At 39.0% G+C, this 14,685-nt stretch overlaps 1 protein-coding gene across 4 annotated transcripts in view; it reads right to left on the reverse strand.

The window, feature by feature from the left end:
• Positions 1 to 14,685, reverse strand: part of LOC126284091 (integrator complex subunit 1) — a 292,520-nt gene that overhangs the window by 261,182 nt on the left and 16,653 nt on the right. For all 4 annotated transcript variants that reach the window (XM_049982751.1, XM_049982744.1, XM_049982760.1 and 1 more), the window contains one exon: positions 3,448 to 3,716. In XM_049982751.1, the coding sequence (XP_049838708.1) occupies positions 3,448 to 3,716 (269 nt within the window). The remainder of the gene's footprint in view (positions 1 to 3,447; positions 3,717 to 14,685) is intronic.

Consider the following 14,685-nt stretch of genomic DNA (forward strand, 5'->3'; position numbering starts at 1 on the left):
CAGTTTGAGCTCTTCTTTCCCTATCTTTGAATGATGATTATTATGTGATTTGAAAGTTGGTGGTAATAATATATGCTCTACATCCTCGATGAAGATTGGATTTTGGAATTTAGTGAGCAGCCCCTTCTGTTTGGCGCATCATCTATCTGCAAGAGTGTCCCACTTCAAACTTTCTATGAGATCTGTAACACTCTCGCGATGGCTAAATGTACCAGTCACGAATCTTACCGCTCTTCTTTGCTCCTTCTCAATTTCTTGAATCAGACTCAACTGGTAAGGGTCTCACACAGACGAACTAATGTAATGTAAGCTATTTCCTTTCTTTAAGGACTGCATCACTTCAAGATTCTACCAATAAATTGCAATCTAGAATTCACCTTACTCGCTATTTGTGTAATCTGATCATTCCATTTGAGATCATTTCGAATAGTCACACCCAGATACTTGACTGACGTTACCACTTCCAAAGACTGATCATTTATTTCGTACTCGTACATTAATGGGCATTTTCGCCTTGTTATACGCAGTGGGTTACACTTACTAATATTGAGAGATAACTGCCAGTCATAACACCACGCATTTATTTTCTGCAAATCCTCATTTATTTGTTCACAACTTTCGTGTGATACTACTTTCCTGTAGACTACAGCATCATCAGCAAACTGTCTAAGGTCGCTGTCAATACCGTCAACCAGATCGTTTATGTAAATCATAAAAAGCAGAGCACCTATTATGCTGCCCTGGGGCACACCTGAAGTTACTCTTGTTTCTGTTGAAGTTACCCCGTTCAGGATGATATACCGCTCCCTGTCTGATAGAAAACTTCCTATCCAACCACATATGTCACAGGATAGTAAGCGCATACTTTTTGTAGCAAGCAACTGAGTCGAACGCCTTTCGAAAGTCGAGAAATATGGCATCAACCTGGGAGCCGGTATCTAGAGCCTGTTGTATATCATGCACAAAGAGGGCCAGCTGTGTCTCGCATGACTGCTGTTTCCTAAAACCGTGCTGGTTTCTGCAGATGAGCTTTGCAGAGTCTAGAAAGGGCATTATGTCTGAGCACAAAATATGTTCCATGATTTTACAACAAATCGATGTCAGTGAAATTGGCCGGTAATTATGTGTATCCGATTTTCTACCCTTTTTATAGATTGCTATGACCTAGGCCTTCTTCCAGTCTCATGGAACTTTCCGCCATTCCAATGATCTCTGATGGATGACGGATAAGAATGGTGCTATATTTGTAGCATAGTCAACATAAAATCTTACGGGGATACCGCCTGGACCAGATGCCTTTCTGGCATCTAAGGATATTAACTGTTTTACAATCCCAAATACACTAAACACTATGTCAGCCATCCTTTCGTTTGTTCAATAATTGAAAGGGGGAATGGTGCTGCAGTCCTCTATCGTAATCGAGTTTTTGAAAGCTAGGTATAGAATTTCGTCCTTCTGCTTATCATCACCAGTTACATTACCCGTACTGTCAGCAAGAGAAGGTATTGAATTATTTGTAGCGTTCATAGATTTTACATATGACCAAAATTTTTTTGGGTTATTTTTAGAATCTGATTTGTGTGTTTTATTGTGCTACCAAAATTTAGTGGAGTCCTTTAAGTACTAACGTGAACGAATTCACACTTTCAATTATTTAGAGTCGATTGCCACTTTTGTACCATGTAGACAACCTGTCTGAATCATTTTGCAATTGGTTTTGATTTTTTGGTGACTTCACACAATGGTAAATGACAGCATTATCTGCCTACAATCTAAGAGGGCTGTCCAGATTGTCTCCTAAACCATTTATGTAAATCATGAGCAGGAGAGTGCCTACAGCACCTCCCTGGGAAATGCCACATTTTACTTCTGTCTTACTCAATGACTTTCCATGAATTACTATAAACTGTGACCCTTCTGACAGAAAATCACAAATATAGTTTCACAATCGGGATGATACACACAGGCACACAGTCAGACTAGAAGTTGCTTGTGAAGAACAGTGTCAAAGGCATCTCAAAATCTAAAAATATGGAATCAAACAGAAAGAAACTTCCACATGGGAAAAATATATTAAAAACAAAGATTCCAAGACTTACCAAGCGGGAAAGCGCCGGCAGACAGGCACATGAACAAAACACACAAACACACACACAGAATTACGAGCTTTCGCAACTGGCAGTTGCTTCGTCAGGAAGGAAGGAAGGAGAGGGAAAAATAAAAGGATGTGGGTTTTAAGGGAGAGGGTAAGGAGTCATTCCAATCCCGGGAGCGGAAAGACTTCCCTTAGGGGAAAAAAAGGACAGGTGTACACTCGCACGCACACATATCCATCCGCACATACACAGACACAAGCAGACATATGGAATCAGTTTGATATCTCTCACTGATGGCACTCATTACTTTGTGAGAATAAAGAGCTAGATGTATTTCGTGAGAATGATTTTTCTGAGTCCATGTATGTTATTTGTTAATAAATTGCTTTCTTCGAGTAAGTCATAATGTTCAAACACATGTTCCAAAATCCTGCTGCAAATTGAGGTCAGTGGTATGGTAATTCTGTGCACTGCTCCTATTTTCTTTCTTGGGTACTTTTGTGACTAATGCTACATTCCAGTCTTTAGGTATGGAGTTAGCAGTTGTAGACAAGCATAAATGGCTATATCACTTGACTGCACCGATTTGGAAGCTTACATTTTTTACACCACCAAGGGGCCATGACCATAGTATGTAACATAAATTTCAACTAGATACGTCAATTCATACTTGAGAGAAAGTGGTGTTCATAGCCAGCCAGCCAGACAGACTGACAGACAACAAAGTGATGCTGCAATGTTAGTTTTTACTAACTGAGGTGCAGAGCTCTGAACACTATAATTTATTTTGAAAATGTTCAGGAATGCCTTATGTACCATTACAATGTCGAGAATGACAAAAGTTTGAAACTCTGAAATGCCATAAAGTGGCAAAAGATAAAAATTAAGTTCTAAAATTTGGTGTGGTTACTAGTTGCCATTGGGAGAACAGGTAAGCCAATTTTTATCCAAATTTGAGAGGTTGGGTAGGAGTGTGTTTCCTTTGTTGAATTTACATCCTGCAAGTGTTTTTCCTTCTGCTTCCTTTTTACCTTGGTTATTTTCCTGAGTGTTTGTCATTATGTTACTCATATTCCTACAGTTCCCGCTTACTTCCGAAAAATAGCTTCTCTTGTATACTATAATTTCTTTATCATTTTAGACCTCCACATCCCAATTTGCATGAAAGTAATCATTCGTTATCTGGCAGCAGTCTCTACATTACAGTGTGTTTCCACTGGCCATATCATCTCTCAAAACCTGAGTCAGTGCAGAGGTCTTTGTGTGTGTGTGTGTGTGTGTGTGTGTGTGTGTGTGTGAATATTACAAACTCTCGCTTCTATGTAGATTAGCTAAAATGGGAAACACTTACACAGCGCTCTGTGTCTCCATTGTTATTTGCATCTAGGACAGCGGCAGGTAAGTCACTTGTATCACAGTCTACAGCCAGTTTCTCCCATGCTTCCCCTCCAGCTCCGGGTCCAGTTCCACTTGCACTGCTGACACCAGCCGCTGTAGAAGACACAGCAGTTGCTCCAGTACGAGCTGGCAACAGTGATGTAGCTCCCACAACTTTGGCCTTCTTCGATGGCGGCAAAGACGAAAGTATACTGCCAGCAGCATCACGTTTTCGATCAGATGCTGAAATAAAAAAGTTTATGTTATCTATGAGGTAACATCCACAGACAAAACATTGATGCTATGCTATGGATCAACTCCAATTATAAGAAATACTATAAGCAAAAACCTCTTCATTGGGTTAAAAGTGACTCAGATTTACTCCAGATGAAGAGCATGGAATTAACCTCAAACCATTAACTTTAAATCAGGGACTAACACCTACAGAATACCAAAAATGCTTCATGGGTGTAATACAATACGAGCTATTTTAAAATTTGCTAATTATGACTACTCTGGAATGATAAATCACAAAATTTTGTACACATGACAGAAAAACAACTTGTGATAAAATGATAGATGATCAAATCAAAGCAGGAAACCAATGGAATGGACACAGAAGTACTGAAATATGGGAGTCTTTCCTGAAGCTGCAGAAAATGACACAAAATTTAATCTGCAAAAATTAAGTTATGTTATATCGGGCTTATAAAAAATGGTGTGTGGTTAGGGCTTCCCGTCGGGTAGACTGTTCACCTGGTGCAAGTCTTTCGAGTTGACGCTACTTCGATGACTCGCGTGTCGATGGGGATGAAATGATGGTGATAAGGCCAACACAACATTCAGTCCCTGAGCAGAGAAAATCTCCAACCCACCCGGGAATCGAACCTGGGCCGTTAGGTATGACATTCCGTCGTGCTGACCACTCAGTTACCAGGGGCGGACAATCGGGCTTATAAAAATACAACAGAAATTCCTCAAAAATACTGAGGAATTTCAAACAGTCCAGTAGAGCCTACACAGACAGCATGTTTCTGTTGAGCAAATGGAACATTAGAAAATGCCACTAAAGAGAACAGCACAGTACTGACTGACTATTTCCGAAACCTATTCAACTGTGGTCCACCAAAAGAAAGATTGCCCCCCCCCCCCCCCCCCGCCCTCTCAAAAAAGTAGCATGACAAATTACAGTTCAGAATAATTGACAATACACGAAACAGCACATACTGGAGCACTTTAAAAAAATGTTTATGAGAACACAGCACTACTGACATGTAGAAGTTACGAGTGGATGATTCTCAAAGAAAATAAGCAGCCACATGGAATAGTTCCATATGACTTGGAATGTGCATAAGAAAGTCAACACCACAGACCATAACAATTACAGGTGCATAATCTTTTTTTAGGTCACATATATAATTCTTTCTCAAGTTCTTTAAAACACTTTGGAACAAAAGGCTGGCCACCTGATGGGCAAGCACCAAATGGGACACAGTAAGGGTCAATTGCATGCAGAATAAGAAGACAGTTTTAAGGATCTGTCAACATACCAGCACGACTGAAAATGTCAACAAACGAAAGTGCTAACCCACGAGAGCATAGACAGTGGGTTAATGGAGATCGAAACCTGGAGGGTTACGGGAGCAAGGGGTATGTTGCAAGGATAACTCCCATCTGCGTAGTTCAGAAAAGCAGGTCATGGAGGGAAGGATCCAGATGGTGCAGATTGTGAAGCAGCCTCTGAACTCTAGCATGTTGTGCTCAGCTGTAAGTTGTTCCACTGCAGGGTCAATTTTGTTCTTCGCCACAGGTTGGGGGTGGCTATTCATTTAGGTGGTCAGTTGGTTGGTTGTTAAATTTACATAAAAAGCCGTGCAGAAATCGCCAGAACTTTCATCAGTATATTTAGAACATAAATACAATTAGACAAGACAATTTACATTGAAACCAGAGTCACCTGTTTAGTTATTCCTTGTTTATTCTCCTGTTAGATGTTATTATGTGTTCATACAACACATTTTCTGCAATATTTCAATTTTCGTGGTTACATTGAGAAGATTAACACTTTCTTTACCAGCATAGCTTATAAGAAACATCGTCTTTCCATAGATGTACTTTGCAACAAACCGATTTCAACAACTCTTTGCCACTGTTTACTTGAAGCTCCATGCCAGTAGTGACTTTTCCTGACAACAAATGGCAGTAACTAACGCGTGGGAAGAAGGAAACAATTGTTGAGCATGACTAACTGCTGCAGTCTTCACTGTGAAGAATTGATAAAAATTGCGTAAAGTACGTAAGTATTGCACTTTCGTTTACAGTGAAATAATTATCATGTGTTGTGACAATCCTTCCTGCATAAGTACATCATACATTTGTCTTGCATAATGATTTCCAGGTAAGACAAACTGCAAAAAACCTTATGTTGCTTCAAAGCAACAGTGGAATTGAGTGGAAATTCCGTAATATAATGCCTCACATTACAAATCTATTGATGTTGGTGTTTGAAATTTTGCTTTACAGGTATAAAATCACATTCTAGACACTTTTTAAATATTGTGTCACTATGTCTGGCTTTTTGACTGATGCTGACCTAGAATATATAATGAATTTACCCGATAATGAGTTCCATGCATACATCGATGTCCCTGATGGGGATATATCAGATGTTGGGAACGAAAATAAAGATGAAACTGTCGAAATTGATGAAAGTTCACAAGTTACTTCTGAAGCAGCTGTCATGAATTTCATTCAGATGGTGGAAAAGGAGGATGGAGCTGAAATTTCGGCAATTAAAGAGAAGTAAGAGACAGAATATGAATTTCCAAAGGTAGGGATCACTAACAGACGTAACAATATTTAATTTCTCAATAAGTATAATTATGTATTTTAGACATCAATATCTTGAATTTCAGGCTGATGCAGTCAGGAGTAGTAAAGTGATTGATTCTCAGCCAAAATCAGATGTAAGTGACAACAATACAAATGAAGGAGCACCATCTACACATGAGCAGCAGCAGCAGCAAGTAAAATATAGATGTAAGCATAGTGATTATAAAATTAGAAAAAACTGGTTTTGTGGTACAAGACAAAGAATGGAAAGGATCACTTCCACCGCCACCAGTAGAGGAAATGACACCTTTGCAATATTATAAAATATTTATGAATGATGACGTATTTGAACTCATTGCTGGGCAGTCCAATACCTACGCTTTGAAGAAAGATGCAATTTCTTTACAAACAAGCAAAAATGAAATGGAGCAGTTTGTTGATATTTTACTGCATATTGGCATAAATAAAATGCCTTCCATTCATTGATACTGTTCGAATGAGTGTAGGTATTCACCAATAGCTGATGTGATGAGCAGAACTCGCTTCTTCCAGCTAATGCGGTATTTTCATGTTGTCAATAATCAAGACTTGCCTGAAGCTAATAGTAATCGTGGCAAACTCTTCGAGATTCACCCACTTCTATCTGCATAGCAGTCATCGTTGAAGACACTCCCTCCAGAAAAATACCAAGCTGTTGATGAACAGATAGGTTTGAAACAGTACGTAAGAAATACGCCTCACAAGTGTGGCTACAAATCTTTTATGAGAGCTGGTGCTTCAGGCATGATGTTATGATTTTGAAATTTATGTTGGCAAAAAACACCTGCAGTGATAGAGGATTAGGTTTGTCTGGGGATATTGTTTTGGCATTGACGGAAACATTGCCAGAGAAACAGCATTTCAAAGTGTTTGCTGATAGTTTGTTTTCAGCTATACCAATAGCAATTGCCCTGAAAGAAAGGGGCATTGAATTCTGTGGCACTATCAGGACAGACAGGATGAGAAAATGTCCCTTGAAAACTGAAGTGGAGCTCAAGAAAACTGGACGTGGCTCTTGTGACTGGAGAGTGGAGACAACAAACAATGTAGCTTTTGTATGCTGGTTTGACAGAAAATGCATAAATTTCGTGTCAACATATTCTTGGGTTGAGCCCATGGCAACATGTAGATGCTATTCTGCATCTGAAAAGAAATTCATTGATGCACCTAGTCCTTACATAGTGGAAAAGTACAACAAACATATGGGGCGGGGGGCATGGACCTTGCTGACATGTTGATAGAACTATACTGTATCAACTTGAGGTCACGGAAGTGGTATATGCGCATTGTGTACTGGTGTTTGTCTGTAGCAGTTGTCAATGGATGGCCACTCCACCGATGTCATATGGTCCTACGTGGCAAAACCTCAAAGATGTCACTCCTGCAGTTCCAAGCTAATATTGCTGCAGGTCTACTGCATGCGGGGAAATCAGTTTCCCAAAAGAAGAGAGGAAGACCGAGTTCTGAAATGTTGACAAGGACTCCTGCAGCAAAAAGGACTGTATGTGCGGCTCCAGTTATGGATGTGCATTTTGATGGGTTCAAACACTTTGCAGATATGGTAGAGAAGAAAGGTCGATGTAAAGTTTGCATGAAGTCTACTACACAAATTTTTTACACCAAGTGTAAAGTGCATCTGTGTCTCACAGTAAATAAGAAGTGTTGCCACATCTTTCATGGAATATAATAACTTCATAAGGAGAAGATACAACACACACTGATGTCTGACAAGATACGTGAAAGTAAAACAGTGAAATGTTTGCAGTACAAAAATTTCAAATTTTTACTAATACACAGTTGAATTTGTTAATTACTCAAAGGAAAATTAGTGATTGCCACATTGTCAATAATAAAAATGCTGTGCATAGACGTCTAGGCTGTAAAATGTGATGTATAAACCAATATTTTGCTTAAATGAATCCATGTTTATTGAATTTTGTTTCTATGATGTCACTACCTGTAAGTACCACTGTTGCTTAAAAGCAACATTCAAAATTTTTTGGAATAAAACATATAAAAAAAGATTATATTTTACATTTATGCACCTAAAGAAGTGTAAAAATGGATGCAGATTTTTTTTTCCAGAAAACTTTGAAATTCGGTAAAGAAAGGGTTAATATGTAATCTTTCTTACCAGTTATTTCTGTTAGTAATTTATTTCCATTCTGATAATCTGACTACAGATTTCATGCTAATAATTATAACAGAAGCTTATCATTCACACAACCAGTCAACCACATGAACAGGGATTGGTATTCACCTCTTAAGATTTATCTCGGTTGATGCAACACGTATTCCCTTGGCAGAGACATAACGTGCCCTATGCCCACATTCAAAAATCAACTTATAATACGTTCGGAAATGAACGTAGAATGTGTTCAAAAACCAACAGGGATGTGTTTCAAGATAATATAAATAATCGATACACCAATGTGCACTGGATACTAGGCACTCTGTGAAACAAAGTTTTTATTCTTCAAGAACATTGTAAGAACGACGATGCTCTACTATTGTACAGATAATATTTTTTCTTCTGATTTTTCGATAAACTTGTGTAATTGATGTTCTGATTTCATTTCTTTTTTGTTTCATGTCATTACATTAAGAAAACTGTAAATAAGTTTCAATGTGAATATTAATGTTTATGTCAAATGTCAAGCAATATTGTAATAGAATTGAAATGTAACAAATGTTGAAACTGTTGTAAGATGTTTAAAATTGTAACTGTGCATCTGGTCCATACGTAAGCAATGTGTTAGGATATGTAGAATGCAAAACCTCGAGTGAATACCCTGTCCATAAGGGGTAAAAGGTGGATGGCAGGCGAGTGCGGGAAAATGCACGCACGCACTGCACAACACAACGGGCTCAGCAGCAGTAGTTGGAGTTTGGCACTGGTTTGAGCGACACCTTCTGGAGTGAGGAGACTCTCCTGGAAGACGTAGCTTCACTGAGCCTCGGGTATTCTGTTCCAATGCCCACACAGCACGGCAAAATTCCATAGGCACTAAATGGAAAAGTATTGTGAAGCTAAGAGAATTTAAAGTGCCGATTCGTCAAGAGCCATAGCTGTGGTTGTATGTGTGCTCTGTGCCTCGTCATCTCGCCGCCCACCAACCGCCGCATCGATACTAGCAGGTTGAAACTTTTAGTACTGTACTCCTATGGATCAGAGAGAGAACTGTGCAATAATAACCTAAATTTTACCAGAACTTTCCCATAATTTAATTATCCTCACAACTAACTTAGACAGGGTCCTTCCCAAATGTTGTGCAATCAGTGTTCCAAAATGAAAATTAAAATTTGTGTTAATAATAATTATTCGCAGACCTAGCTATGACAGAATGGTGTTTAAAGAAGTGTTTTGTTAATGAACCAGTAAATGAATAAAGAAGGTCTAATGAAGTTGAAAGATAACTTTAATATTGATATAGTAATGAAGTTTAATTATTTTGAGACAGATATAAAGGTATTTAAATGAGCAGTAAATAAGATGAAAAGAATAGTAATTTATATACTGGAAATCTTGAATGCATAATAAATTCAGTAATCAATTTTTTTAATACAGTGATCACAACAGTTTCAGCCTCCCCCCCCCCCTTTTTATTCATTTGAATTCTGAAGTGTTTTAAATTGGTTTGACCAGCAAAAGTTAATTTATCAGCGTTTTATCTTTATCTAAATTGACATTTTGTGTGTGGCTCGAAAGTGCTATTTCTAGGGTTACCTATGCCCGATTTTAATCAGATTGATTGACAGTTTTGTAGTATACATTATATAGTCCAGTTAAATAGTAGATATACCTTGCAAAAGGTGGGGTAGAAGAGTTTCTTTTTCAACTCGTTCATATTGTTGGAAAGATTAGAAAACCAAGTTTTGCCAACAAAATTTCGCTTGGGAAAACTTTCTGCATCCAAAAAACTTAGAAAATTTCGAACTTTTTTTCAGTTTTTTCAAAATATCTCAGTTTCATTTGCTCCTATCGCTTTAACGTCTATTTCCTTTTTTAAAGAGCACAAAATTCTCTACAAATTTGATTCTTGCCATTTTTTTCTACTCCCAATATCTAAGGCACTACAGCGCCTCAAAAAATACCAATTTTTCACATTTGGAGCATAGTGGCAAGATACCTTATTTTTGAACACTATTTTTTTCAGTTTCTGTTTATGTAGTATAAATACGTTATACATCAAGTTATAAGTTGGAATTTACCACCTCACTTTCGGGTATTCAATTTCTCTGTACGCAACATGAGGATTGCTGGGCACCCAACTATTGTGATTCTTACATCACTACCTGAAGTTCACTATGGGCCACCTCAGCCCTGGTACTTCTAAAACTATAAATATAAAAATACATCATTAAGAGACATAAACACACACGCACACACACACATACACAGGCACACAAAATAAATTGTCTCAGGAAACTGAACTATTATTAGCTGCAATAGGCAACCTAGTTGGGTAGGTAATTATTCTTGTGTATAAAAGCCACACAGTTGACATTAAAAATAAGTAGCCTTATTACAATTAAAATGCATTGTCAGTTACTAAAAAATGTTGACAGTTCTGCGTGTGTAATACTTGTAATATTGCACTTAAGCGCACTTGAGACAGATATGAGCATCACCTCTAACGTTTTGATGGGCCAGGTTCCTCAGTGTCATCAGAAATACCTTGAGATACGGATTCAGGGTCTGTACATAGAGTTGATCCCTGATTGACATCTTCTTTAAACAGCGAGTCAGCCTCAGCAAGTTCGCTGGTTTCGTCAGCGGTTTCCTCAACATCCTCCATAACATCATCTTCGCTGTCTTCATATAAAAATTTTGGCACGTTTCCACAGTTGACCCCAATACATTTCTTGCAAATTGAAGAACATTTCAAACCCACTTTTCTGCAGGAGCACACTCCGCCACAGTTCAGCTTGCATGAGCATGAAACAATGTGAAGAAGTGCTTCAGGATCTGGATCTTGGCTCATTATAAGGGTATTGGACCGTGGTCACTGTGATTCCAGCCCCATTTCTCAGGAGGTTCCCAGTTTCCCATCCAACTTTGGACTTATTGGTAAGTCCGCAACGAATGATGTTGTGCAGCATCTTGTGTAGGTGGCAACCGTGCAAGATTCAGTTTGCTTTCTGTGGCAGACTTGGCGAATAGCTGGTACCGCAAATGGTCTAGTTTGTGGGAACTGCTGACACCTCCACTACACAATGCGATAGTAACATGTTCCCCTGCAGTTATTATTTCTTCAGAGGTAGCATGTGGTTTATTGAACGTGCAAAGTGCTGAGGTTAGGTGTTCATTTTTCGCAACAATATTACAGCACTTAATTTTTCCTTGACCAAAAAAAGCAGATGTTGTGACACATCCACTAAAGGCGTGAGTGAACAGAATATATTCACTGTCAAACTTGTAAGATGCAGTGGAAAACCACTTGTCTTCTGCATTTCCTCTTCCTGGCTTTAAGAAAAATAAGTTTTCAATGCCTTGCCGCAAACCGGTCATGAGAACAAGCAGGTCAATATCTTCTCCTACAATGACAACACTTCCAAAATCTTTGGTTCTTGAAATGACAGATGCTACAATTGTAACGTCAGCATCTTCTTTCCCCCCCCCCATGAACCGTGGACCTTGCTGTTAGTGAGGAGGCTTACGTGATACAGATAGCTGTACCATTGGTGCAACCACAATGGAGGGGTATCTGTTGAGAGGCCAGACAAACGTGTGGTTCCTGAAGAGGGGCAGCAGCCTTTTCAGTAGTTGCAAGGGCGACAGTCTGGATGATTGACTGCTGAGGCCTTGTAACAATAACCAAAATGGCCTTGCTGTGCTGGTACTGCAAACGGCTGAAAGCAAGGGGAAACTACAGCCGTAATTTTTCCTGAGGGCATGCAGCTTTACTGTATGATTCCGGAGGTAAAATAGTCCCCCATTCGGATCTCCGGGCGGGGAATACTCAAGAGGATGTCGTTATCACGAGAAAGAAAACTGGTGTTCTACGGATCGGAGCGTGGAATGTCAGATTCCTTAATCGAGCAGGTAGGTTAGAAAATTTAAAAAGGGAAATGGATAGGTTAAAGTTAGATATAGTGGGAATTAGTGAAGTTCGGTGGCAGGAGGAACAAGACTTATGGTCAGGTGACTACAGGGTTATAAACACAAAATCAAATAGGCGTAATGCAGGAGTAGGGTTAATAATGAATAGGAAAATAGGAATGCGGGTAAGCTACTACAAACAGCATAGTGAACGCATTATTGTGGCCAAGATAGATACGAAGCCCACACCTACTACAGTAGTACAAGTTTATATGCCAACTAGCTCTGCAGATGACGGAGAAATTGAAGAAATGTATGATGAAATAAAAGAAATTATTCAGATAGTGAAGGGAGATGAAAATTTAATAGTCATGGGTGACTGGAATTCGAGTGTAGGAAAAGAGAGAAGGAAATGTAGTAGGTGGATACGGATTGAGGCTAAGAAATGAAAAAGGAAACCGCTTGGTAGAATTTTGCACAGAGCACAACTTAATCATAGCTAACACTTGGTTCAAGAACCATAAAAGAAGGCTGTATACATGGAAGAAGCTTGGAGATACTGACAGGTTTCAGATAGATTATATAATGGTAAGACAAGAGATTTAGGAACCAGGTTTTAAATTGTAAGACATTTCCAGGGGCAGATGTGGACTCTGACCACAATCTATTGGTTATGACCTGTAGATTAAAACTGAAGAAACTGCAAAAAGGTGGGAATTTAAGGAGATGGGACGTGGATAAACTGAAAAAACCAGAGGTTGTACAGAGTTTCAGGGAGAGCATAAGGGAACAATTGACAGGAATGGGGGAAAGAAATACAGTAGAAGAAGAATGGGTAGCTTTGAGGGATGAAGTAGTGAAGGCAGCAGAAGATCAAGTAGGTAAAAAGATGAGGGCTAGTAGAAATCCTTGGGTAACAGAAGAAATATTGAATTTAATTGATGAAAGGAGAAAATATAAAAATGCAATAAATGAAGCAAGCAAAAAGGAATACAAACGTCTCAAAAATGAGATCGACAGGAAGTGCAAAATGGCTAAGCAGGGATGGCTTGAGGTCAAATGTAAGGATGTAGACGCTTATCTCACTAGTGGTAAGATAGATACTACCTACAGGAAAATTAAAGAGACCTTTGGAGATAAGAGAACCAGTTGTATGAACATCAAGAGCTCAGATGGAAACCCAGCTCTAAGCAAAGAAGGGAAAGCAGAAAGATGGAAGAAGTATATAGAGGGTCTATACAAGGGCGATGTACTTGAGGACAATATTATGGAAATGGAAGAGGATGTAGATGAAGATGAAATGGGAGATATGATATTGCGTGAAGAGTTTGACAGAGCACTGAAAGACCTAAGTCGAAACAAGGCCCCCGGAGTAGACAACATTCCATTGGAACTACCGATAGCCTCGGGAGAGCCAGTCCTGACAAAACTCTACCATCTGGTGAGAAAAATGTATGAGACATGCGAAATACCCTCAGACTTCAAGAAGACTACAATAATTCCAATCCCAAAGAAAGCAGGTGTTGACAGATGTGAAAATTACCGAACTATCAGTTTAGTAAGCCACAGCTGCAAAATACTAACGCGAATTCTTTACAGCCGAATGGAGAAACTAGTAGAAGCTGACCTCGGGAAAGATCAGTTTGGATTCCGTAGAAATACTGGAACACGTGAGGCAATACTGACCTTATGACTTATCTTAGAAGAAAGATTAAGGAAAGGCAAACCTATGTTTCTAGCATTTGTAGACTTAGAGAAAGCTTTTGACAATGTTGATTGGAATACTCTCTTTCAAATTCTAAAAGTGGCAGGGGTAAAATACAGGGAGCGAAAGGCTATTTACAATTTGTACAGAAAGCAGATGGCAGTTATAAGAGTCGAGGGACATGAAAAGGGAAGCAGTGGTTGGGAAGGGAGTGAGACAGGGTTGTAGCCTCTCACCGATGTTATTCAATCTGTATATTGAGCAAGCAGTAAAGGAAATAAAAGAAAAATTCAGAGTAGGTATTAAACTCCACGGAGAAGAAATAAAAACTTTGAGGTTCGCCGATGACATTGTAATTCTGTCAGAGACAGCAAAGGACTTGGAAGAGCAGCTGAATGGAATGGACAGTGTCTTGAGAGGAGTATATGAGATGAACATCAACAAAAGCAAAACGAGGATAATGGAATGTAGTCTAATTAAGTCGGGTGATGCTGAGGGAATTAGATTAGGAAATGAGACACTTAAAGTAGTAAAGGAGTTTTGCTATTTGGGAGCAAAATAACTGATGATGGTCGAAGTAGAGAGGATATAAA

Source organism: Schistocerca gregaria, chromosome 1, assembly GCF_023897955.1.
Source record: "Schistocerca gregaria isolate iqSchGreg1 chromosome 1, iqSchGreg1.2, whole genome shotgun sequence".
NCBI classification, from domain to species: domain Eukaryota; kingdom Metazoa; phylum Arthropoda; class Insecta; order Orthoptera; family Acrididae; genus Schistocerca; species Schistocerca gregaria.